Source organism: Phycodurus eques, chromosome 6 (assembly GCF_024500275.1).
Source record: "Phycodurus eques isolate BA_2022a chromosome 6, UOR_Pequ_1.1, whole genome shotgun sequence".
NCBI lineage: Eukaryota > Metazoa > Chordata > Actinopteri > Syngnathiformes > Syngnathidae > Phycodurus > Phycodurus eques.
Window position 1 is genome coordinate 6240113 of NC_084530.1, and position 23535 is coordinate 6263647.

At 48.1% G+C, this 23535-nt stretch overlaps 2 protein-coding genes and 1 long non-coding RNA gene across 23 annotated transcripts in view; 2 read left to right on the forward strand and 1 right to left on the reverse strand.

Moving 5' to 3' along the window:
* Positions 1–23535, reverse strand: part of LOC133404163 (uncharacterized) — a 41031-nt gene that overhangs the window by 12598 nt on the left and 4898 nt on the right. For 3 of the 6 annotated variants that reach the window (XR_009768789.1, XR_009768787.1, XR_009768790.1), the window contains exon 4: positions 22432–23361. This is a non-coding gene — a long non-coding RNA (uncharacterized LOC133404163). Of the gene's footprint in view, positions 1–21283; positions 21455–22387; positions 23362–23535 lie in introns of those variants that run through there. The other 3 variants (XR_009768792.1, XR_009768791.1, XR_009768788.1) reach the window with 3 other exon arrangements.
* On the forward strand, positions 497–7461 carry LOC133404638 (membrane-spanning 4-domains subfamily A member 18-like). The gene is made up of 5 exons (XM_061680714.1): positions 497–592; positions 3318–3369; positions 6646–6840; positions 7145–7247; positions 7296–7461. Exons 1-5 carry the CDS (start codon positions 542–544, stop codon positions 7459–7461), a joined length of 567 nt encoding a protein of 188 aa, XP_061536698.1. The 5' UTR covers positions 497–541.
* On the forward strand, positions 7322–16974 carry LOC133403532 (uncharacterized). 16 transcript variants are annotated; one of them, XM_061678447.1, is made up of 12 exons: positions 7322–7376; positions 7654–8136; positions 8179–8325; positions 8389–9812; positions 9897–10033; positions 10814–10878; positions 11095–11246; positions 11455–12648; positions 12845–13035; positions 13172–13236; positions 13339–13478; positions 13618–16974. In XM_061678447.1, exons 2-12 carry the CDS (start codon positions 7670–7672, stop codon positions 13698–13700), a joined length of 4065 nt encoding a protein of 1354 aa, XP_061534431.1. In that variant the 5' UTR covers positions 7322–7376; positions 7654–7669; the 3' UTR covers positions 13701–16974. The 16 variants fall into 16 exon arrangements, with proteins under 16 accessions (XP_061534431.1, XP_061534432.1, XP_061534434.1 ...); XM_061678448.1 differs by having other exon boundaries at positions 7322–7339; positions 7659–8136; XM_061678450.1 differs by lacking the exon at positions 7322–7376 and having other exon boundaries at positions 7551–8136; positions 11455–12178; positions 12221–12648.

A 23535-nucleotide genomic window follows, 5' to 3' on the forward strand; every position in this document is an offset into this window, starting at 1 on the left:
ACCAAGTGTATTGTGCCATCATGGAAGTCTGAGTGGTTGTAATTCAACTTGGAGTTAGTTGGACCTAAAAGTAGTTGAGACATATTAAATCAGCAGTGCTTCTGGTGCATTTAGCCAAGTAGCACACTCAATTTTTGATATATATTTTTTAAGACATGATTGATCGCCATTAATTCCACACATTCGACCATATTCTCAAGTATTGATGAATTGATTGTAATGCCTATCTCTACTACAAACACAATCATTATGATACAGGGCAGTCCTGCAATCGACAACAACACGTGATGGAAAATATTCTGAAATAAAACCTGGACGTTTTTCAAATAGCGATGATGCTGTCATCACTCTGCATCAAACAAACGTGGCTGCAGTACAATGAAGCCCCGAGCCGGCCTGTTTCCTAACGAGTCAGATTGCATCATTTTTAAATGGAATCAATGGTACGTGACTAGAACAAGTTCTGCATGTTTTGGTCAAGCCCCTAAAAAACCCCACATCCCATTAAGAAAATGTGAAGTGGCATATAATCACATCACAGATGCATTCACTTCACAGCGGTGAAGTCAATATCATCGCACTCATCTGTCAGGTAGGAAGATGCTGAAATTGTTATACAGAGCATAACCTTTTAAAAAATAATACGTATAAAAAAATGACCTTCTTTTGCATTGTTTATTTTTCAGGTAGGAAGATGCTGAAATTGTTATACAGAGCATAACCTTTTAAAAAACAATACGTATCAAAAAATGACCTTCTTTTGCATTGTTTATTTTTCAGAATATCATATTGTACAATACTGAAAGTGAAGGAGGATTATAAGGATTATAATTCATTGGGTGGAATATGGCAATTGAGAAGGAAAAGGAAGGGTCAAAATACTGGGTTACAACAACCAACAGTTTCAGGCTGTTACTGTATTTATCAGTTTTTCATCCCCTCCAACATAATTCACACCCTGGCAAAATGTTTTCTAGAGAAATGTGTTCGATTAATAGTTATCTTCCAGGTGAACGACTGTCGAGACATTATTATTATTATTTATGATGCATTTTATTTGGGGCAGGTGATCATGTTTATTTTCACAATCAAATATAAATAATGATAAACAGCAAAATGGTAAAACCAGGATATCAGCAGGATATCAACGATGGTAACGGATTTAGTATATCAACAAGGATTACAGACAGCACATGCCGACAATGGTAAGGAAACAACAAGCACAAAGCAGTACAGCAAAAAAAGTATTGCTATATACAATATATTTAGACCTCCTTCTCCCCATACAATAGTTTGATTTTGTGAATATTTTGCCATTGTTTGCAAAGTGTATCCACAATTTCACAACACATACTGTACAAATCTCTTACGGAATTTGGGAATATATTTTTGAACAAAAAATAAATTTTGGATTTCAGCTTGAAACAAACTTGGTAAATTACTTGGTAACAATTTGTTGAATGCTTTGAATGAAATAATTATTTTACAATATTTTACAAGATCAGACATTTTTAGGAGATTTGACTGAATTAAAAAATTATGAATATGATCATAAGATCCAACTTTGTGGATGAGTCGCAGTGCTCTTTTCTGCACTATAACAAATGGGTTGATTGTATTGGTAGGTGTTTCCCCAAACCTCACAATAGATGAAGGGAGTGCCAAGGAACAATATAATGTACATAGTGTAGTTTGATATTTTCAAGGTAATGTTATGGTAATGCATTGTTAATTATTGACAGATATTTTGACTCTTTTGTTTTGATGTGTCTGATGTGGGATTTCCATGATAATTTCTATCTGTAATAATCTCATCTGCATTTATGATTTTGGCATTTTCAATCATAATTGGTAATTCTGATTTAATTAAATTGTGCTCTGCAGTGAGAGCAGGGAGCAGGTGGAGGAACAGTTAGAAAGGTGGAGGCATGCACTGGAAAGGAGAGGAATAAAGATTATCTGACGTAATAGAGACTATATGTGCATGAGTTAGAGGGTTGGCGGGGGAAGGGTGAGGCTACAAGGAGAAGAGAGAGCAAGGGTGGAGGACTTCAAATACTTGGGGTGAACAGTCCAGAGCAATGGTGAGTGTGGTAAGGAAGTGAAGAAACGGGTCCAAGCAGGTTGGAGCGGGTGGACGAAGGTGTGCTATGTGACGGAAGAGTCTCTGCTAGGATGAAGGGCAAAGTTTATAAGACTGGTGACGCCAGCCATGACGTACGGATTAGAGATAGTGGCACTGAAGAGAAAACAGGAAGCAGACCTGGAGGTGGCGGAAATGAAGATGTTGAGGTTCTCTCTCTCCGAGTGACCAGGTTGGATAGGATTCGAGATGAACTCATCAGAGGGACCGCCAAGGTTAGATGTTTTGGAGACAAAGTTAGAGACAGCAGCCGTCAATGGTTTGGACACATCCAGAGGAGAGAAAGTATATTTGTAGAGGGAGGATGAGGTATAAGGTCCTTTTAATGTCAATTCTTCAATATGCGTATGAATAATAAGATAATAATAAATGAGAATTATGACGACATAGAGAAACCCCACCCTCTGTTTTATTTTCTATATTCTTATATGAATTGGTAATTATCAAGACAAAAATCTATTTCTTTTTCATTACTGAACCACATTTCAGTAACAGTGGGAATCCCGAAAAATGTCAGCCTCTCGTGCACAGTTGTGCAATCACATTATCTCAGTTTTGTTTTTACGTTCCCTCTCGAAAAGATTTCTTCTGTTTTACAGAAAACAATTTGCAACGCATATAGGTTACATTAAAAAGGGAAAAGTTATGAAATGATTGATCTTTGTATCACAAAAACCTGGCATCTGAAAAGTAAAGCAAAGCAAATTTATTTCTATAGCGCATTTCATGCACAAGGTAACTCAATGTGCTTGACGTGATTAAAAGCATTTAAAAACAAAGGGGGAAAAAAAACATTTAAAAACAAAGGGGGAAAAAAACGCTTACAAACATTTAAAACAAATAGAAAAATACAAGTAGAATTAAAACAATGTACAGTACAAGAAATATCGTTTAAAACTGGGGGGAAAAAAGCATGAGAAAAAAGGAGTTTTTAACCTGGACATAAAAACCTTCACACTTGGGGCTGACGCCACTTCTGTTGGTAACTTATTAAAAGTGGTGTGGTGACTTTCTATTTCCACCGTAGACAGACAGACAGACAGACAGGCAGGCAGGAAGACAGGGAGATAAAGAAATAGATAATTTTGTGAAGGCATACATCCTCATACTCAAATATCTGATGAGCGGATTATTTGATTATCCAATTCATCTCATTTAATTTTTGTCTCAACAGGAAGAAGAAATGGGCAAGATAAAAGCTGTTATATTCCTTCTGGTCTTTGCAGGTATTTTTGGTGTTCATGTTTATTGTGGTGAATTTGCAATGAGGCAAATGTAGGCAGATAAAAATAGTTTGGGGTTTAAGTCAAACTATAAATTGAAAAAGAAAAAAGAAAACAACATTGTGGTGGTGGGGACTAAGGATAATTTTGAGAACGATTATGCTCATGTAGAAAATGTTGTTGTAATAATTCCTTGGTCTTCATAAATAAAATTATTTATTACCCGTGACTTAAAGTTTTGGACTTCAAATTACATTCACTGTGATCAGTTGGTAACCACACATGTACATGAAAAACTTGAAGCAACATTTTCTCAAGAAATCTAAGGTTTTGTAAAATGATAATAAAAAAAAAAGTCATGAAACCTAAAGATTTTCCTAGTGTATTTTTGCATTAAAATGGAAAACGGGAAACATTTACTGCTATTTATAAATCCATCGGTTTACTGCCGCGTATCCGAGGTCAGGGAAGCCCAGACTTCCCTCTCCCCAGCCACTTGTTCCAGTTCTTCCGGGGGGATCCCGAGGCTTTCCCAGGCCAGCCAGGAGACATAGTCTCTACAGTGTGTCCTGGGGTATCCTGGGGTCAGTGGGATGTGCTCAGAACACTTCCCCAGGGTGGCATCCAGGGGGCATTCTAACCAGATGCCTGGGGCACCTCATCTGGCTCCTCTCTATGCGGAGGAGCAGCGGCTCTACTCTGAGTCCCTCCCAGATGACCAAGCTTCTCACCCTATCGCTAAGGGTAAGCCCCTGCGGACGAAACTAATTTCGGCCACTTGTATCTGTAATCTTGTTCTTTCAGCCACGACCCACAGCACGTGACCATTGGTAAGAGTAGGAATGTAGATCGATCGGTAAATTGAGAGCTTTATCTTTTGGCTCAGCTCCTTCTTGACTACGACAGAGCTATACAGATTCCGCATCACTGCAGACGCTGCACCGATCCGCCTGTCGATCTCCTGGTCCATTCTACCCTCACTCATGAACAAGACCCCGAGATACTTGAATTTCTCCACTTGGGGCAAGATCTCTTCCTCGAACCAGAGAGGGCACCTTTTTCGACTGAGGACCATGGTCTTAGATTTTGAGGTACTGATTTTCATCCCAGCCGCTTCACACTCGGCTGTGAACCGCTCCATTGAGAACTGAAGATCGTGGCTTGATACAGCCATCAGCCATCATCTGCAAAAATCAGAGATGTAATACTGATGTCGCCAAACCTCAAATCCTCGGGTACGCCTAGAAATTCTGTCCAAACTCTGACACTGGTCAACCACGGACCGAACAGCCCATATATCAGCGGGTCCGGTACCCCATACACCCGGACCACCCGCCACAGGACTCCCCAAGGGACACAGTCGAAGGCCTTCTTCAAGTCCACAAAACACATGTAGACTGGTTGAGAGAGAGAGAGAAAACTACACCTATACCTAAACTATACCTCCTGAATCTGAGATTCGACTTCTTGACTGACCTTTCTCTCCAGAACCAATGAATAGTTAAGCAGGGAGCCTGAGGAGTGTGATTCCCCTGGAGTTGGAACACACCCTCCGGTCTCCATTCTTAAAAGGGGGGCCCACCACCTTGGTCTGCAAATCCAGAGGCACCGTTCCCGATGTCCATGCAATGTTGCAGAGGCGTGTCAATCAGGATAGCCCGACAACATCCAGAGCCTTTAGGAACTCCGGGCGGATCTCATCCACTCCTGGGCTTTTAAACCACCTTGGTGACTTCAACCCGCCTTCAGACCTTCAACCAACCTTCAGATTCCCCAGACTCTGCTTCCTCCTGGGAAGGAGTGTTAGTAGAATTGAGGAGGTCTTCCAAGTTAATGTCAGCAGGGCCCCATCACCACTATACACAGTGTTGATGGTGCACTGCTCCCCCCTACTGAGAAGTTGGCTGGTGGACTGCAGAATATTGCAGAATATTCTGGGCACAAATGTTTTTACCTCAGCGACCACGAGAGCTGCGTTCAGCTTGGCTAGCCAGTACCTATCGGTTACTGCTCAGCATCTCTCACTGTGGACAACTCCAGAGTGGAAGAGAGTCCAACCCCTCTCGAAAAGACTGGTACTGGAGCCCAACCTGTGTGTTGAGGTCAGCCAGACTACAGCCAGTCGGAATTTCTCAAACTCGCACACCAGCTCGGGCGCCTTCTCTGCCAGAGAGATGACATTCCACATCCCAAGAGCCAGTTTCTGTGGAATGCCAAGGTCCCTGCCTTCGGCTGCCACCCAGCTCTCCGCACCCAACCCCTTGGCCCCTCCCACAGGTGGTGAGCCCATGAGAAGTGTATTATTATTTATTATTATATTAAGTATGGTATGATTTTAGTGGTCTAGCCCCGTTGACAACAAATTAGGCTGTATGTGTCCTGTGAATGACAATCTGTTTAACACCCCTGAGCTACACCATACGGGGCCCAAAGAGCTTTACAAAGCCTCCCATTCTCCCATTCACACATGCATTCATACAACCCCAATTCCAATGAAGTTGGGACATTGTGTTAAACATGAACAACAACAGAATACAATGATTTACAAACCATGTTCAACCTATATTTAATTGAATACACTACAAAGACACGATATTTAATGTTCAAACTGATACATTTTATTGTTTTTAGCAAATAATCATTAACTTAGAAATTTATGGCTGCATCACGTTCCAAAAAAGCTTTAGATTTAATCAAAAATAAAATGAGCAGATTTCATTACACAATCTTGTTTTTTGACCGCCAAACCATTCAACTACCAGCCAACACGACCTTCCTTCCGGTCAACGTGACAGTGACCACAGCCAATGCAACCTCACCTCCCATCAGCGGGACAGCGACCAAGACCAATGCGACCTCGCCTCCGGTCAGCGTGACAATACCCCCGGCAAACATGACCGCGGGACCAGCAAACGCCAGTCCTGGTTCAGTTGTGGTTGAAACTCAGGTGCTATTCAACGAGTCTGCCACAGTGCCAAGCACTACTTCTGTGGCAAGCACCCTGGAGGAGGCAGCAAGCAGCAGCCCCAACTTTACGCTCCCTTTGAATGTGTCAACCATTGTTGCATCCCGTAATATTTAGTTCTCATTCTAAAATGACATTTTTGCATATTACATTTAACAATTTTCCTATTTGAAAGACAAACCATTGCACTGTACATTCTTTATGCTTACATCATACAAGAGCTAGTTTTCAAAGTTTTGCCTCACATGATCTCAAATGGTACTCTTCTAAAGAAACTATGAGAGGTCCAACTTTAACATGAGGATCCATTTCAGGCAACGCGACTTCGCCTCCAGTCAACGTGACAGCGACCACGACCAGCGCCACCTCGCCTCCGGTCAGCGTGACAGTGACCACACCCAACACCACCGCGCTACCAGTCAACACGACCTCGCATCCGGTCAACGTGACATCAACCACGGCCAACGCCACCGCGCTACCAGGCAACACGACCTTGCCTCCGGTCAGCATGACAGCCAACGCGACCTCACCGTCAACATGAACGACCACGACCACCCACCTCCTCCGGTCAGCGTGACAGCGGAACCACAGCCACACACCTTCCGTCCAACCAGCTACCAGGCAACGCGACTCACCTCCGTCACGTGACAGCGACACGGCCAACAGACCAGGCAACCACGGTCAACACAACGCCAACCTCGCCTCCGGTCAGCGTGACAGCGACCACAGCCAACACCCCGCGCTACAGGCAACACGACTCGCCTCCGGTCAACGTGACAGCGACACGGCCAACACACCTCGCCTCGGTCAACGTGACAGCGACCACGGCCAACGCGACCTCACCTCCGGTCAGCGTGACAGCGACCACAGCCAACACCACCGCGCTACCAGGCAACACGACCTCGCCTCCGTCAACGTGACAGCGACCACGGCAACGCGACCTCACCTCCGGTCAGCGTGACAGCGACCACGGCCAATGCCACCTGCTACCAGGCAACACAACCTCGCCTCCGGTCAACGTGACAGCGACCACGGCCAACGCGACCTCACCTCCGGTCAGCGTGACAGCGACCACGGCCAATGCCACCATGCTACCAGGGCAACCACAACTCACCTCCGGTTCAACATGACAAGCGACCTACGACCAACGCCACCTCTGCCTCCGGTCAGCGTGACAGCGACCACAGCCAACACCACCGCGCTACCAGCAACACGACCTCGCCTCCGGTCAACGTGACAGCGACCACAGCCAACGCGACCTCACCTCCGGTCAGCGTGACAGCGACCACGGCCAATGCCACCATGCTACCAGGCAACACAACCTCACCTCCGGTCAACATGACAGCGACCACGACCAACGCCACCTCGCCTCCGGTCAGCGTGACAGCGACCACAGCCAACACCACCGCGCTACCAGGCAACACGACCTCGCCTCCGGTCAACGTGACAGCGACCACGGCCAACGCGACCTCACCTCCGGTCAGCGTGACAGCGACCACGGCCAATGCCACCATGCTACCAGGCAACACAACCTCGCCTCCGGTCAACGTGACAGCGAACACAGCCAACACCACCAGGCTCCCAGTCAACACGACCTTGCCTCCGGTCAGCGTGACAGCGACCACGGCCAATGCCACCATGCTACCAGGCAACACAACCTCGCCTCCGGTCAACGTGACAGCGACCACGGCCAACGCGCCCTCACCTCCGGTCAACATGACAGCGACCACGACCAACGCCACCTCGCCTCCGGTCAGCGTGACAGCGACCACAGCCAACACCACCGCGCTACCAGGCAACACGACCTCGCCTCCGGTCAACGTGACAGCGACCACGGCCAACGCGACCTCGCCTCCGGTCAACGTGACAGCGACCACGGCCAACGCGACCTCACCTCCGGTCAGCGTGACAGCGACCACGGCCAATGCCACCATGCTACCAGGCAACACAACCTCGCCTCCGGTCAACGTGACAGCGACCACGGCCAACGCGACCTCACCTCCGGTCAGCGTGACAGCGACCACGGCCAATGCCACCATGCTACCAGGCAACACAACCTCACCTCCGGTCAACATGACAGCGACCACGACCAACGCCACCTCGCCTCCGGTCAGCGTGACAGCGACCACAGCCAACACCACCGCGCTACCAGGCAACACGACCTCGCCTCCGGTCAACGTGACAGCGACCACAGCCAACGCGACCTCACCTCCGGTCAGCGTGACAGCGACCACGGCCAATGCCACCATGCTACCAGGCAACACAACCTCACCTCCGGTCAACATGACAGCGACCACGACCAACGCCACCTCGCCTCCGGTCAGCGTGACAGCGACCACAGCCAACACCACCGCGCTACCAGGCAACACGACCTCGCCTCCGGTCAACGTGACAGCGACCACGGCCAACGCGACCTCACCTCCGGTCAGCGTGACAGCGACCACGGCCAATGCCACCATGCTACCAGGCAACACAACCTCGCCTCCGGTCAACGTGACAGCGAACACAGCCAACACCACCAGGCTCCCAGTCAACACGACCTTGCCTCCGGTCAGCATGACAGCGACCACGGCCAACGCGACCTCGCCTCCGGTCAGCGTGACAGCGACCACGGCCAATGCCACCATGCTACCAGGCAACACAACCTCGCCTCCGGTCAACGTGACAGCGACCACGGCCAACGCGCCCTCACCTCCGGTCAACATGACAGCGACCACGACCAACGCCACCTCGCCTCCGGTCAGCGTGACAGCGACCACAGCCAACACCACCGCGCTACCAGGCAACACGACCTCGCCTCCGGTCAACGTGACAGCGACCACGGCCAACGCGACCTCACCTCCGGTCAGCGTGACAGCGACCACGGCCAATGCCACCATGCTACCAGGCAACACAACCTCGCCTCCGGTCAACATGACAGCGACCACGACCAACGCCACCTCGCCTCCGGTCAGCGTGACAGCGACCACAGCCAACACCACCGCGCTACCAGGCAACACGACCTCGCCTCCGGTCAACGTGACAGCGACCACGACCAACGCCACCTCGCCTCCGGTCAGCGTGACAGCGACCACAGCCAACACCACCGCGCTACCAGGCAACACGACCTCGCCTCCGGTCAACGTGACAGCGACCACGGCCAACGCGACCTCACCTCCGGTCAGCATGACAGCGACCACGGCCAATGCCACCATGCTACCAGGCAACACAACCTCGCCTCCGGTCAACATGACAGCGACCACGACCAACGCCACCTCGCCTCCGGTCAGCGTGACAGCGACCACAGCCAACACCACCGCGCTACCAGGCAACACGACCTCGCCTCCGGTCAACGTGACAGCGACCACAGCCAACGCCACCGCGCTACCAGGCAACACGACCTTTCCTCCGGTCAGCGTGACAATACCCCCGGCAAACATGACCGCGTTACCAGCAAACGCTACCCTGCCTCCAGTCAACCTCCCACTTCCAACAACACAAGGTACTGTTTCCTCATTAATTGACAAAGTTATGGGGGAAAAAAAGTGAATTCACCACCTGTTTGTTCCCCTATCACCGGGACCAGATACTCCAGTTACAACACTTGCACCCGAAGGATCAAGGGTGAACCTGGGATTTAGTTTGAACCAGACATTCGCGCCTCAACTTTTAAATTCATCTTCTACTGTGTTTCAAGCTTTAGCCAACCAAATAGAAACTCAGGTATGTATTCCAATTGTGTTTGTTTTTAAAAATCAAATGCATATACAGTATCCGTGATGCATATAGTATACAGGTTGTCCCATAAGTTTCCATATACAGTATAAGATTTTTTTTTCCAATGAAAACCATTTTTATTTATATCCTATCTATATGACAACCATTGTTTTGAAATTTCAGTGGATATCGTCCACTGCTGAAGAACATATTAGCACAGCTGGAGTTTTGCTTGTAAAGGCATTGGTGTTGAGATGATTTATATTTTATATATTTCCTGATACATCATGGCCTTGAAATATCCTCAAAGATAAAAATCAGGTGTGGTGAGATCAAGGGATCTGGGAGGCTACTCCACGGCAACCAATCCAATCATCTGTAAACTACTCATCTAACCATTGACACACGTAAATACCATAATGAAATGGAACTCCATCTTACTGGAAAAAAAGCTCCTCTTGCAACAAGTTAAGATACCATTGCAAACATGCAACTGCTTCCTGAGCTGGCCATCAGCATGATTACAATTCATTGCTCTTTATTCATACGCATTTTATAGAGTATCTGAAATATAAAAAATAAAATGTTAAAAACCATATCTGTGGAAACGTATGGAACACCCTCTATAGCCATGCATTTATATGTATTAAGACTAATTCCTTTGTGGAGCAAATGTGTCACACCTATTCATTCAATGGATATAGCTACGAAGGGGAAACCCTTCACACTTTAAATTGACACAGGAAAAAGAATTGCTAATATATTGTACGATATTTCCCTCCACAGTTGGATACCATTTATTTGGCAAGTTTTGGAAGAATATTCCTTCGATCGCAAGTCCTTTTTTTTCGGTATGTTACAATACTTATAGAGCAAGACAAAACAACAGTTATACACGCTTTTAGTTATGAATAATCAATTTTCACTCTTGCTTTTGCCATCAAATATGTCCATGAACATTTGTTGGGTGTTTTGGCTAAGCAGCAATATTTTCACTCAATTCATTGTGGGTTTCACAGAATTAACATTGGAAAGTGAATACTGTTTTTTCTTTTTTTTTTGTCCAGTCCTGGTTCAGTTGTGGTTGAAACTCAGCTGCTATTCAACGAGTCTGCCACAGTGCCAAGCACTACTTCTGTGGCAAGCACCCTGGAGGAGGCAGCAAGCAGCAGCCCCAACTTTACGCTCCCTTTGAATGTGTCAACCATTGTTGCATCCCGTAATATTTAGTTCTCATTCTAAAATGACATTTTTGCATATTACATTTAACAATTTTCCTATTTGAAGGACAAACCATTGTACTGTACATTATTTATGCTTACATCATACAAGAGCTAGTTTTCAAAGTTTTGCCTCACATGATCTCAAATAGTACTCTTCTAAAGAAACTATGAGAGGTCCAACTTTAACATGGGGATCCATTTCAGGCAACGCGACCTCGCCTCCAGTCAACGTGACAGCGACCACGGCCAACACGACCTCGCCTCCGGTCAACGTGACAGCGACCACGGCCAACGCGACCTCACCTCCGGTCAGCGTGACAGCGACCACGGCCAATGCCACCATGCTACCAGGCAACACAACCTCGCCTCCGGTCAACGTGACAGCGACCACGGCCAATGCCACCATGCTACCAGGCAACACAACCTCGCCTCCGGTCAACGTGACAGCGACCACGGCCAACGCGACCTCACCTCCGGTCAACATGACAGCGACCACGACCAACGCCACCTCGCCTCCGGTCAGCGTGACAGCGACCACAGCCAACACCACCGCGCTACCAGGCAACACGACCTCGCCTCCGGTCAACGTGACAGCGACCACGGCCAACGCGACCTCACCTCCGGTCAGCGTGACAGCGACCACGGCCAATGCCACCATGCTACCAGGCAACACAACCTCGCCTCCGGTCAACATGACAGCGACCACGACCAACGCCACCTCGCCTCCGGTCAGCGTGACAGCGACCACAGCCAACACCACCGCGCTACCAGGCAACACGACCTCGCCTCCGGTCAACGTGACAGCGACCACGGCCAACACAACCTCGCCTCCGGTCAACGTGACAGCGACCACGGCCAACGCGACCTCACCTCCGGTCAGCGTGACAGCGACCACAGCCAACACCACCGCGCTACCAGGCAACACGACCTCGCCTCCGGTCAACGTGACAGCGACCACGGCCAACACAACCTCGCCTCCGGTCAACGTGACAGCGACCACGGCCAACGCGACCTCACCTCCGGTCAGCGTGACAGCGACCACAGCCAACACCACCGCGCTACCAGGCAACACGACCTCGCCTCCGGTCAACGTGACAGCGACCACGGCCAACGCGACCTCACCTCCGGTCAGCGTGACAGCGACCACGGCCAATGCCACCATGCTACCAGGCAACACAACCTCGCCTCCGGTCAACGTGACAGCGACCACGGCCAACGCCACCAGGCTCCCAGTCAACACGACCTTGCCTCCGGTCAGCATGACAGCGACCACGGCCAACGCGACCTCACCTCCGGTCAGCGTGACAGTGACCACAGCCAACGAGAGCTCACCTCCGGTCAACATGACAGCGACCACGGCCAACCCCACCGCGCTACCAGCCGTACCAGTCTCAAATGGTACTATTCTAATGAAACTATGAGAGGTCCAACTTTAAAATGGGGATCCATTTCAGCACAATTGATATAGTATACCATGATTCTGAAACAAGGGCCAATACTTTGTTCAATAATAAAGAGATCACTGGATGAAGTGAATACTTTAGAAAAGTCATTTTGCTGTAAACACTTTTTTTCCTCTATTGTATCGTTACAGTTGTAGGTGCAACAACAACAGTGGCAGCTATCGGGACTCCAAGTTCTTCCTCTGTTGCATCTACAAACCCTCCTTCAACCAATGAGGGAACCCTCGTTATTGTGTTTAGCCTTGACCAAACATTTACATCAGATCTCAGCAACGTGCAGTCAACAGCGTTTCAATCTTTGGCTACAACAGTCATCTCAGAGGTGTGTATGCATTTTTTTAAATACTAAAACATTGGGGATTGAGGTATTACATTAGTTAGGGATTGCATTCATGGTGCAGAAGCTGTTCTACGAATTGTATATTTAATTGCATGATTTTTCATCTTGTTTGTTTCAGGTTAACACAGCCAGTAGTAGGCTTTTTGGTTCATCTTTCAATCGATCTCTTATTAACCTTTTCAGGTAAGATTAAATTTGTTCCATTTTTTAAGTGATGTAGGATCAGTACCATTTGCTTAATTTTTTTTTTTTAAGTGATGCTCTTTGTGTCCTTTTCACTTTAAGGAATGGATCAGTCATTACCGACATGACTCTCGTGTTCCAAAATCAAGCCGCGGTTCCTTCCGCTACCAGTGCAATAGCTGGACTAGGCAATGAACTTGCCAACTCAGACCTAAACTTTGTACCAGGAAGTCTTTCTGCAGGTATGGTTTTAGAAATGTGACTAAAGCCAAAATTATTTTTCATTAACAGAATGTCTTTTGGCTGATAGGGTTCATATTTGTCAGATTGCTTTCATGTAATCTCTTTTGTACTGACCCAAACTGTCCTGAATACTTACAGATGCTTCTCGGCCAGTGGTGCTCTCACTGGCAGTCATGTCCATGGCATTGGTGACTTCGGTGCTGATGCTCAAAGACCTATAGTTGATGTCCATGACCATGACCGACATAGACTTTACCAAGCCGCCAAATTGAAACTGGTTGACTGATCTTTATCTCAAACACTACAAAATAAACAAAACTTAATTTCATAGACTATTTCAACTGCAATATTTTCAATTTCCACCCTGTCTTCTATGCTTATTTTACAATTTCAAAATATCATAAACTTTGTTTTGTTCAAGTTTAATGATATTTTATGTCAAACCAGTTTTAATTTATGTATTCATAATAACTTACCAAGTTCACAGTGAATACTGTCACCCAAGTGTCAAAGATGGCAAAAGATTTGGATTTGTCATGTTCTTGTTGTCCTTTTGCTTAGTTTTGTTTTCTGATTTAGTTTAGTTTCATGTTATCTGGAGTTCTGTGTCTTCCTTGTCTGTTGTTCGTGCCTTGCCTGTCTGCTCATCGAGTCACATCTCGCTCCTCAAAATATTGAAGGCGACCCAGAGTATTTCTCATGCTGCCATATCAAGGAGCGTCTCAATTGCCTTTAATGCACATCGAGGATCGAACATCGAGGAGCTTCCACTGGCTCGCTTAAATCGAGGGACGTCTGATGTATCCTCTGCAGAAGTCTTACAGCTCCTCGATGTTGATGTATGAAAATGGACGTGCACCAGCTGGATCGTGACCGGAGCAGAACTTCAAATTAAATAGTTAATCTTCTGTTTTCCTTCCCATGAGCTCACCACCTGTGGGAGGGGCTGTAGGGGTCGGGTGCAGAGTGAGCTGGGCGGTGGCCGAAGACAGGGACCTTGGCGATCCGACAGAAGCTGGCTCTAGGAACGTGGAACGTCACCTCTCTGGCAGGGAAGGAGCCCAAGCTGGTGTGTGAGGTTGAGAAGTTCCGACTAAATATAGTTGGGCTCGCTTCCACACACAGCTTGGGCTCTGGTACCAGTCCTCTTGAGAGGGATTGGACTCTCTTTAACACTGGAGTTGCCCACGGTGAGCGGCGCAAAGCAGATGTGGGTATACTTATTGCCCCTCGGCTCGGCGCCTGTACGTTGGGGTTCACCTCGGTGGACGAGAGGGTAGCCTCCCTCCGCCTTCGGGTGTGGGGACGGGTCCTGACTGTTGTTTGTGCCTACGCACCAAACAGCAGTTCAGAGTACCCACTCTTTTTGGAGTCCTTGGAAGGGGTGCTAGAGAGCGCTCCCGCTTGGGACTCCATCGTTCTGCTGGGGGACTTCAATGCTCACGTGGTAAATGAGTGAGACCTGGAAGGGCGTGATTGGGAGGAACGGCCCCCCCCGATCAGAACCCGAGCGGTGTTCTGTTATTGGACTTCTGTGTTCAACATGGATTGTCCATAACGAACACCATGTTCAAGCATAAGGGTGTCCACACGTGCACTTGGCACCAGGACACCCTAGGTCGCAGTTCGATGATCGACTTTGTGGTCGTGTCATCGGACTTACAGCCGCATGTCTTGGACACTTGAGTGAAGAGAGAGGCGGAGCTGTCACCTGGTGAACTCCACCGACACGCCTTCCCATGAGGAAGCAGAGTCTGGGTTCTCTGAGGCGGGCTCTCCTACCTCTGGGGTTGAGGTCACTGAGGTGGTTAAAAAGCTCCTTGGTGGCAAGGCCCCGGGGTTGGATGAGATTCGCCCAGAGTTCCTAAAGGCTCTGGATGTTGTGGGGCTGTCCTGGTCGACACCCCTCTGCAACATCGCGTGCACATCGGGGACAGTGCCTCTGCATTGGCAGACTGGGGTGGTGGTCCCCCTTTTTAAGAAGGAGGGTGTGTTCCAACTCCAGAGGGATCACACTCCTCAGCCTCCCTGGTAAGGTCTATTCAGGGGTGCTGGAGAGGAGGGTCAATCGGGAAGTTAAATCTCAGATTCAGGAGGAGCAGTGTGGTTTTCGTCCTGGCCGTGGAACAGTGGACCAGCTCTACACCCTCGGCAGGGTCTTCGAGTGTGCATGGGAGTTCGCCCAACCAGTCTACATGTGTTTTGTGGACTTGGAGAAGGCGTTTGACCGCGTCCCTCGGGGAGTCCTGTGGGGGGTGCTTCGGGAGTATGGGGTACCGAACCCCCTGATACGGGCTGTTCGGCCCCTGTACGACCGGTGTCAGAGTTTGGTCCGCATTGCCGGCAGTAAGTCGAACTCGTTTCCGGTGAGGGTTGGACTCCGCCAAGGCTGCCCTTTGTCACCGATTCTGTTCATAACTTTTATGGACAGAATTTCTAGGCGCGGCCGAGGCGTAAAGGGGGTCCGGTTTGGTGGCCTCAGAATTGCATCTCTGCCTTTTGCAGATGATGTGGTTCTTTTCGCTTCATCAAGCCATGATCTCCAATTCTCACTGGAGCAGTTCGCAGCCGAGTGTGAAGCGGCTGGGATGAGAATCATCCAATCCGAGACCATGGTCTTCAGTTGGAAAAGGATGGCATGCCCTCTCCAGGTCGGGCTGAGATCCTGCCCCAAGTGGAGGAGTTCAAGTATCTTGAGGTCTTGTTCACGAGTGAGGGTAAAATGGAACGGGAGATCGACAGGTGGATCGGTGCAGAATCTGCAGTAATGCGGACTTTGTATCAGTCCGTTGTGGTAAAGAAGGAGCTACGCCGAAAGGTGAAGCTCTCGATTGACCGGTCGATCTACGTTCCTACTCTCACCTATGGTCACGAGCTGTGGGTCGTGACCGAAAGAACAAGATCCCGGATACAAGCGGGCGAAATGAGTTTCCTCCACAGGGTGTCCACGCTCTCCCTTAGAGATAGGGTGAGAAGCTCGGTCATCCGGGAGGATCTCAGAGAAGAGCCGCTGCTCCTCCACATCGAGAGGAGCCAGATGAGGTGGCTGGGACATCTGATTCGGATGCCTCCCGGACACATCCCTGGTGAGGTGTTTCGGGCACGTCCCACCGGGAGGAGACCCCGGGGACGACCCAGGACACGCTGGAGAGACTATGTCTCTCGGCAGGCCTGGGAACGCCTCGGTATCCCCTCGGAAGAGCTGGATGAAGTGGCTTGGTAGAGGGAAGTCTGGGCGTCCCTTCTAAAGTTACTGCCCCCGCGACCCGACCTCGGATAAGCGGTAGAAAATGGATGGATCTTCTTTAATTTGGGATATTTATATTTTGCTGAGCGTCTGTTCTGTTTGGTAGAGTATTTGATACTAAAATTACTTTATTACACTAGCTCATGGTTACATTCATTCTCCATTAAATGTAATACATAAGCTGCATATCAACATTGATAATTTTTTTATTCCTAAAAACAATAAAGTTTATCAGTTTGAACATTAAATTTCTTGTCTTTGGAGTGTATTCAATTAAATATAGGTTGAACATGATTTGCTAATCATTGTATTCTTTTTTTACTTATGTTTAACACAACGTCCCAACTTCAAACGTCAGCCCTATTGGCGGCACAAGCCAGTGCAAACTGTAGGCCGGTCCCAAGCCCGGATAAATGCAGAGGTTTGCGTCAGGAAGGGCATCCGGCTTAAAACTTTGCCAAACAAATATGAGCGTTCATCCAAAGAATTCCATACCGGATCGGTCGTGGCAACATCCACCACCGGCGCCGTCAACCTGCAGGGCGCCGTTGGAAATTCAGCTACTGTGGGTCAAAGTCGAAGAAGAAGAGGTGTTATTTGGCAGAAAGAGAAGAGGAAAGCACAGAGCCTAGAAATGAATGTGGCGACTTTGAATGTTGGGACTATGACAGGAAAATCTCGGGAGTTGGTTGACATGATGATTAGGAGAAAGGTTGATATATTGTGTGTCCAGGAGACCAGGTGGAAAGGCAGTAAGGCGAGAAGTTTCGGGGCAGGGTTTAAATTATTTTACCATGGTGTAGATGGGAAGAGTAATGGAGTCAGGGTTATTTTAAAAGAAGAGTTGGCTAAGAATGTCTTGGAGGTGAAACGAGTATCAGATCGAGTGATGAGGTTGAAACTTGAAATTGAGGGTGTTATGTATATTGTGATTAGTGGCTATGCCCCACAGGTAGGATGTGACATAGAAGTGAAAGAGAAATTCTGGAAGGAGCTAGACGAAGTAGTTCTGAGCATCCCATACAGAGAGAGAGTCGTGATTGGTGCAGATTGTAATGGACATGTTGGTGAAGGACATAGGGGTGATGAAGAAGTGTTGGGTAAGTACGGCATCCAGGAAATGAACTTGGAGGGACAGATGGTGGTAGACTTTGCAAAAAGGATGCAAATGGCTGTAGTGAACACTTTTTTCCAGAAGAGGCAGGAACATAGGGTGACCTACAAGAGCGGAGGTAGAAGTACGCAGGTGGATTACATTTTGTGCAGACGGTGTAATCTGAAGGATGTAACCGACTGTAAGGTTGTGGTAGGGGAGTGGCTAGACAGCATAGGATGGTGGTGTGTAAGATCACTCTGGTGGTGGGGAGGAAGATTAGGAAGACAAAGGCAGAGCAGAGAACCATGTGCTGGAAGCTGAGACAGGACGAGTGTTGTGCAGCTTTTCGGGAAGAGGTGAGACAGGCTCTCGGCGGACAGGAGGAGCTTCCAGAAGACCGGACCACTGCAGCCAAGGTGATCAGAGAGGCTGGCAGGAGAGTACTTAGTGTATCTTCTGGCAGGAAAGGAGAGAAGGAGACTTGGTGGTGGAACCTCACAGTACAGGAAATCATACAAGAAAAAAGGTTAGCTAAGAAGAAGTGGGACACTATGAGGACCGAGGAGAGGCGAAAGGAATACATTGAGATGTGGCATAGGGCAAAGCTAGAGGTGGCAAAGGCCATACAAGAGGCATATTATGACATGTATGGCAGGTTGGACACTAAAGAAGGAGAAAGGGATCTATACAGGCTGGCCAGACAGAGGAATATAGATGGGAAGGATGTGCAGCAGGTTAGGGTGATTAAGGATAGAGATCGAAATATGTTGACTGGTGCCAGCAGTGTGCTAGCTAGATGGGAAGAATACTTCGAGGAGTTGATGAATGAGGAAAATGAGACAGAAGGGAGAGTAGAAGAGGCAAGTGTGGTGGACTAGGAAGTGGCAATGATTAGTAAGGGGGAAGTTAGAAAGGCATTAAAGAGGATGAAAAATGGAAAGGCAGTTGGTCCTGATGACCTTCCTGTGGAGGTATGGAAGCATCTAGGAGAGGTGGCTGTGGAGTTTTTGACAGGCTTGTTCAATAGAATTCTAGCGCGTGAGAAGATGCCTGAGGAATTGAGGAAAAGTGTGCTGGTGCCCATTTTTAAGAACAAGGGTGATGTGCAGAGCTGTGGGAACCATAGAGGAATAAAGTTGATGGGTCACACAAGGAAGTTATGGGAAAGAGTAGTGGAGGCTAGACTCAGGACAGAAGTGAGTATTTGCGAGCAACAGTATGGTTTCATGCCGAGAAAGAGTACCACAGATGCATTATTTGCCTTGAGGATGTTGATGGAAAAGTACAGAGAAGGTCAGAAGGAGCTACATTGTGTCTTTGTAGATCTAGAGAAAGCCTATGACAGAGTACCCAGAGAGGAACTGTGGTACTGCATGTGGAAGTCTGTAGGTGTGACAGACGAATTTAAGGTGGAGGTGATACTGCATCAGGGATCAGCCCCTTCCTTGCAGTGGTGATGGATAGGCTGACAGATGAGGTTAGACTGGAATCCCCGTGGACCATGATGTTTGCAGATCACATTGTGATCTGCAGTGAAAGCAGGGAGCAGGTGGAGGAACAGTTCGAAAGGTGGAGGCATGCACTGGAAAGGAGAGGAATGAAGATTAGCTGAAGTAATACAGAATATATGTGCATAAATGAGAGGGGTGGCGGGGGAAGAGTGAGGCTTCAGGGAGAAGAGATACAGTGTTGGGTGAGATAGATCCAACATTAAATTGGTCCTTCGAGCCGGATGTCAATCCACCCGAGGATTCCAGTTGTGGAGCCGACATCCAGTTAAGAGACCACGGCAAGTGAGACCCTTTCCGGGACTGGTCTTCGTTCTCCTCAACTGGGATCTGAAGGTTGACGACAATCCACAGGATTGAAGACGACTTTGGTGAGTCATATTTAAACAATTTTTTTCAGGAAAAAGGATTAAAGAGTGAGTGAATTGCGCGACGAAGAAGTCTGCGGCAGAATAAACCTTGTGTAATACTAGTCACTGGCAAGTAAAAGAGGGATCGCGGAGTCCGACAAATTCCGCGAGGACGGCGGAGTCCTATACGTACTTAAATTCGTGTTTTCGTGTGTTTGAAAAAATGTTACTCGTGTCGTGTGAATGTGTAAAAGTATGAATCTATTAAGACAGGATTGTAAGTGACAACTGGGTTTGGAAGCAGATGCAAGAATCCTCCGCCCCGTGTGGGTAGAAGCTTGAGGATTACCAAAACCCAGACATTCATTGTCACCCTGTCATTTTGAATAAAGTCAGTATTTAGGTCACTCTAGGTGCAAATAAACTGACTTCCAAATTCACAAAATGGGGAAAAAATAACAATAAAACGGATCCAAAAGAACGCTTAACGTGTAAAGATTGGAAATATGTTCAACTCCAAAACGGGGGTCATTGGGGCCCCCCTCTGGAGCCAGGCCCGGAAGCGGTGCTGAAGAGTGCTCCCGCTGGGGACTCCATTGTTCTGCTGGGGGACTTCAATGCTCACGTGGGCAATGACAGTGAGACCTGGAAAGGCGTGATTGGGAGGAATGGCCCCTCCAATCAGAACCCGAGTGGTGTTCCGTTATTGGACTTCTGTGCTCCAAATGGATTGTCCATAATGAACACCAAGTTCAAGCACAAAGGTGTCCACACGTGCACTTGGCACCAGGACACCTTAGGTTTCCGTTGGATGATCGACTTTGTGGTTGTGTCATCGGACTTATGGCCGCATGTCTTGGACACTCGGGTGAAGAGAGGGGCGGAGCTGTCAATTGATCTCCACCTAGGTGGTGAGTTGGCTCCGATGGTGGGGGAAGATGCCGGTCTGACCTGGCAGGCCCGAACGTATCGTGAGGGTCTGCTGGGAACATCTGGCAGAATCCCCTGTCAACTCCCACCTCGGGGGACATTGAGTCCGAGTGGACCATGTTCCGCGCCTCTATTATCGAGCTGTGGCTGTAAGGTAGTCGGTGCCTGTCGTGGCGGCAATCCCCAAACCCATTGGTGGACACCAGCGGTGAGGGATGCAGTCAAGCTGAAGAAGGAGTCCTATCGGGCCTTTTTGGCCTGTGGGACTCCTGAGGCAGCTGATGGGTACCGGCTGGCCAAGCGGAATGCAGCTTTGGTGGTCGCTGAGGCAAAAACTCGGGCGTGGGAGGAGTTTTGGTGAGGCCATGGAGAACGGATTGGCAGACTGGGGTGGTGGTCCCCCTTTTTAAGAAGGGGGACCGGAGGGTGTGTTTCAACTACAGGGGTATCACACTCCTCAGGCTCCCTGGTAAGGTCTATTCAGGGGTGCTGGAGAGGAGGATCCGGCGGGAAGTCGAATCTCAGATTCAGGAGGAGTGGTGGTGGTGGAACAGTGGACCAGCTCTTCATCCTTGGCAGGGTCCTCGAGGGTGCAAGGGAGTTTGCCCAACCAGTCTACATGTGTTTTCTGGACTTGGAAAAGGCGTTCGACCGTGTCCCTCGTGGAGTCCGGTGGGGGTTGCTTCGGGAGTATGGGGTACCGAACTGCCTGATACGGGCTGTTCGGTCCCTGTACGACCGGTGTCAAGAGTTTGGTCCACATTGCCGGCAGTAAGTCGGACTCGTTTCCGGTGAGGGTTGGACTCCGCCAAGGCTGCCCTTTGGCACCGATTCTGTTCAGAACCTTTATGGACAGAATTTTTTACTTTTAATTGTGTATTTATGTGAAGAAGGATCGCTACTTTTATTCCGTTACGATGATCGACATGCCATTCGGTACTTTTATTTCTTAATTCTTGCATTTGTGCGTCTATTTTCAGAGTCCATCTTCGACTTCCGCATAGGGTGCCCAATCTAACATGATCACTAATGTCATTTGATTGCAATTCACCAATCAGAAGTCACAAGGCAGTCACATGACTGCGCACATAGCCTTCGCGAGCCAATCAAAATGACTCATTTGGGGGGAAAAAACAGCCCCGTGACTGTTTATTTTACAGACTCCAAAAAACAACAGTTTTATCATGCAGGTCTTAAATTGCGGCTGCCCAAACTTGGATATTTCAGCCCACTTCTAACTTGAGAAAAAACATTGCGGTCAGTTGCAGATGTTTCTATCGTTGTTTTGGCAGTGGATACAACAAAATTAGTACTATCCCTATGGTGTCACACAAACAATCAATAAGTCTGTTCAGCAAATAGCTTCTTCATGAAGTCATTTGAGCAAATCAAGCAAATAATGTTTCTGGAGGGCCCAATGTATGTGTTGTTGGTTTTTGGGCAGTTAAAAATTTAAACGGTGGCAGGTGTGTCGACTCCCATATATTATTGTTTTTTTTTTCATTTTTTAAAATTTGATATATTTCATGTTCACGCTCGCCTCTACATTTACAGATATTGTGATGAGAGTATTCCAATTACCGTGTTTCACGAACATAAGGCGCACCGTATTAAAAGGCACAGTCTCAGTTACGGGGTCTATTTGTGTATTTAACACATACATAAGTTGCACCGTATTATTGGGCTCAGGCATGGTAAAACCTACGCTAGCTTAAAACATACGGTAGCATGCATGCACGCTAAAACAATGTTTTTAAAAAGGCAGCGGGAGCAAAACTGAATTCGGTTGTACTTTATTGAAGTATTTAACAATGTACTCACGTTATTTTTTTTATCAATCCTCATCCACAAATCCATCAAAGTCCTCATGTTCTTTATCCGAAATGAACAGCCGGGCAAGTTCTCAATCAAACAGAGCAGGTTCGCTCTCATACTCGTCGGAGTCAGTCTCGTTGCCGTGCGGCTCCTCAGAAATGATGCCGGCCTTTACGAAAGCTCGAACAACAGTGCAAGCAGACACGTTAGCCCGAGCATCCACAATCCGTTCACAAATTGTGGCGTAACTCACCCGGCGCTGCCTCCTAGTCTTCGTAAAGCTGTGTTCGCCATCTGTCATCCATGGCTCCCGGCGTGGGACTTCACTTTGCTCACTTCACTTTTTTCACTTAACGCCCTGTTTACACAGATGTCCAGCGGTTCGTGAAGCCTCCCGGAATGATGGCAAGCTTCCTCACTTGCTGCAGATGCCAGAGTTATTGCACACAGCCGAATGGTGACTTGAGACGGTACTCCCGACAGTTCTCATTAATCCAAGCCTCTCCTAGTTTCCGCGCTTTTTTTTTTGTTTTGTTTTTTATTCCACGGAAACTCAGCTTCGTCTTCTTGACTCGGCGAAGCTCATTTTCCTGCTTCCTCCACTTGCGAACCATGTATTTGTTGATCTTGAATTGTCTCGCGGCTGTTCGATTCCCATCTTCCTCCGCGTAAGTGATTGCTTGCAGTTTAAACTGTGCTTCGTAAGTGTGTCTCTTCTCGGTGCCATTTTTGGGGGTCCTTAGCCAAACCGATGTTGTTTTGCACAATGCACACCCCGGCGCTATATACCTACTGGGGGCGTGGCTTTAGCGTCCTCCTTCACGCACAATTGCCCCTTTACGTCCGCATGCTGTCCTCACCGACGTCCGCTTTTCCTCTGTATAAGCAGCGTGTCGGCAGGAAATGCTCCCAGTCAGTCAAGCGGTCAAAAAAAAGCTAAAAAATAAAATAAAATAAAAATTAAAAAAAAAGACAAGCAGAGCGCTCATCACACAACAACATTTATAGATGTTGGAACTCGGCGCACACATAAGGCGCGCCGCATTATAAGGCGCCCCATCCATTTTGGAGAAAATGTAAGACTTTTAAGTGGACAAAGCAACATCAGAA

What these genes read in the sequence shown, in the direction of transcription:
- LOC133403532 (XM_061678446.1), top strand. Translation starts at nt 7,634, where the DNA reads ATGCTACCAGGCAACACAACCTCACCTCCGGTCAACATGACAGCGACC. An exon ending in GCGCTACCAGGCAACACGAC is followed by an intron (nt 8,137 to 8,178) that starts CTCGCCTCCGGT and finishes GGCCAACGCGAC; the next exon opens with CTCGCCTCCGGTCAACGTGA. An exon ending in GTCAACCATTGTTGCATCCC is followed by an intron (nt 11,247 to 11,454) that starts GTAATATTTAGT and finishes GATCCATTTCAG; the next exon opens with GCAACGCGACCTCGCCTCCA.
- LOC133404638 (XM_061680714.1), top strand. Translation starts at nt 542, where the DNA reads ATGCATTCACTTCACAGCGGTGAAGTCAATATCATCGCACTCATCTGT. An exon ending in TCATCGCACTCATCTGTCAG is followed by an intron (nt 593 to 3,317) that starts GTAGGAAGATGC and finishes TTGTCTCAACAG; the next exon opens with GAAGAAGAAATGGGCAAGAT. An exon ending in GACCTTGCCTCCGGTCAGCA is followed by an intron (nt 6,841 to 7,144) that starts TGACAGCCAACG and finishes CCTCGGTCAACG; the next exon opens with TGACAGCGACCACGGCCAAC.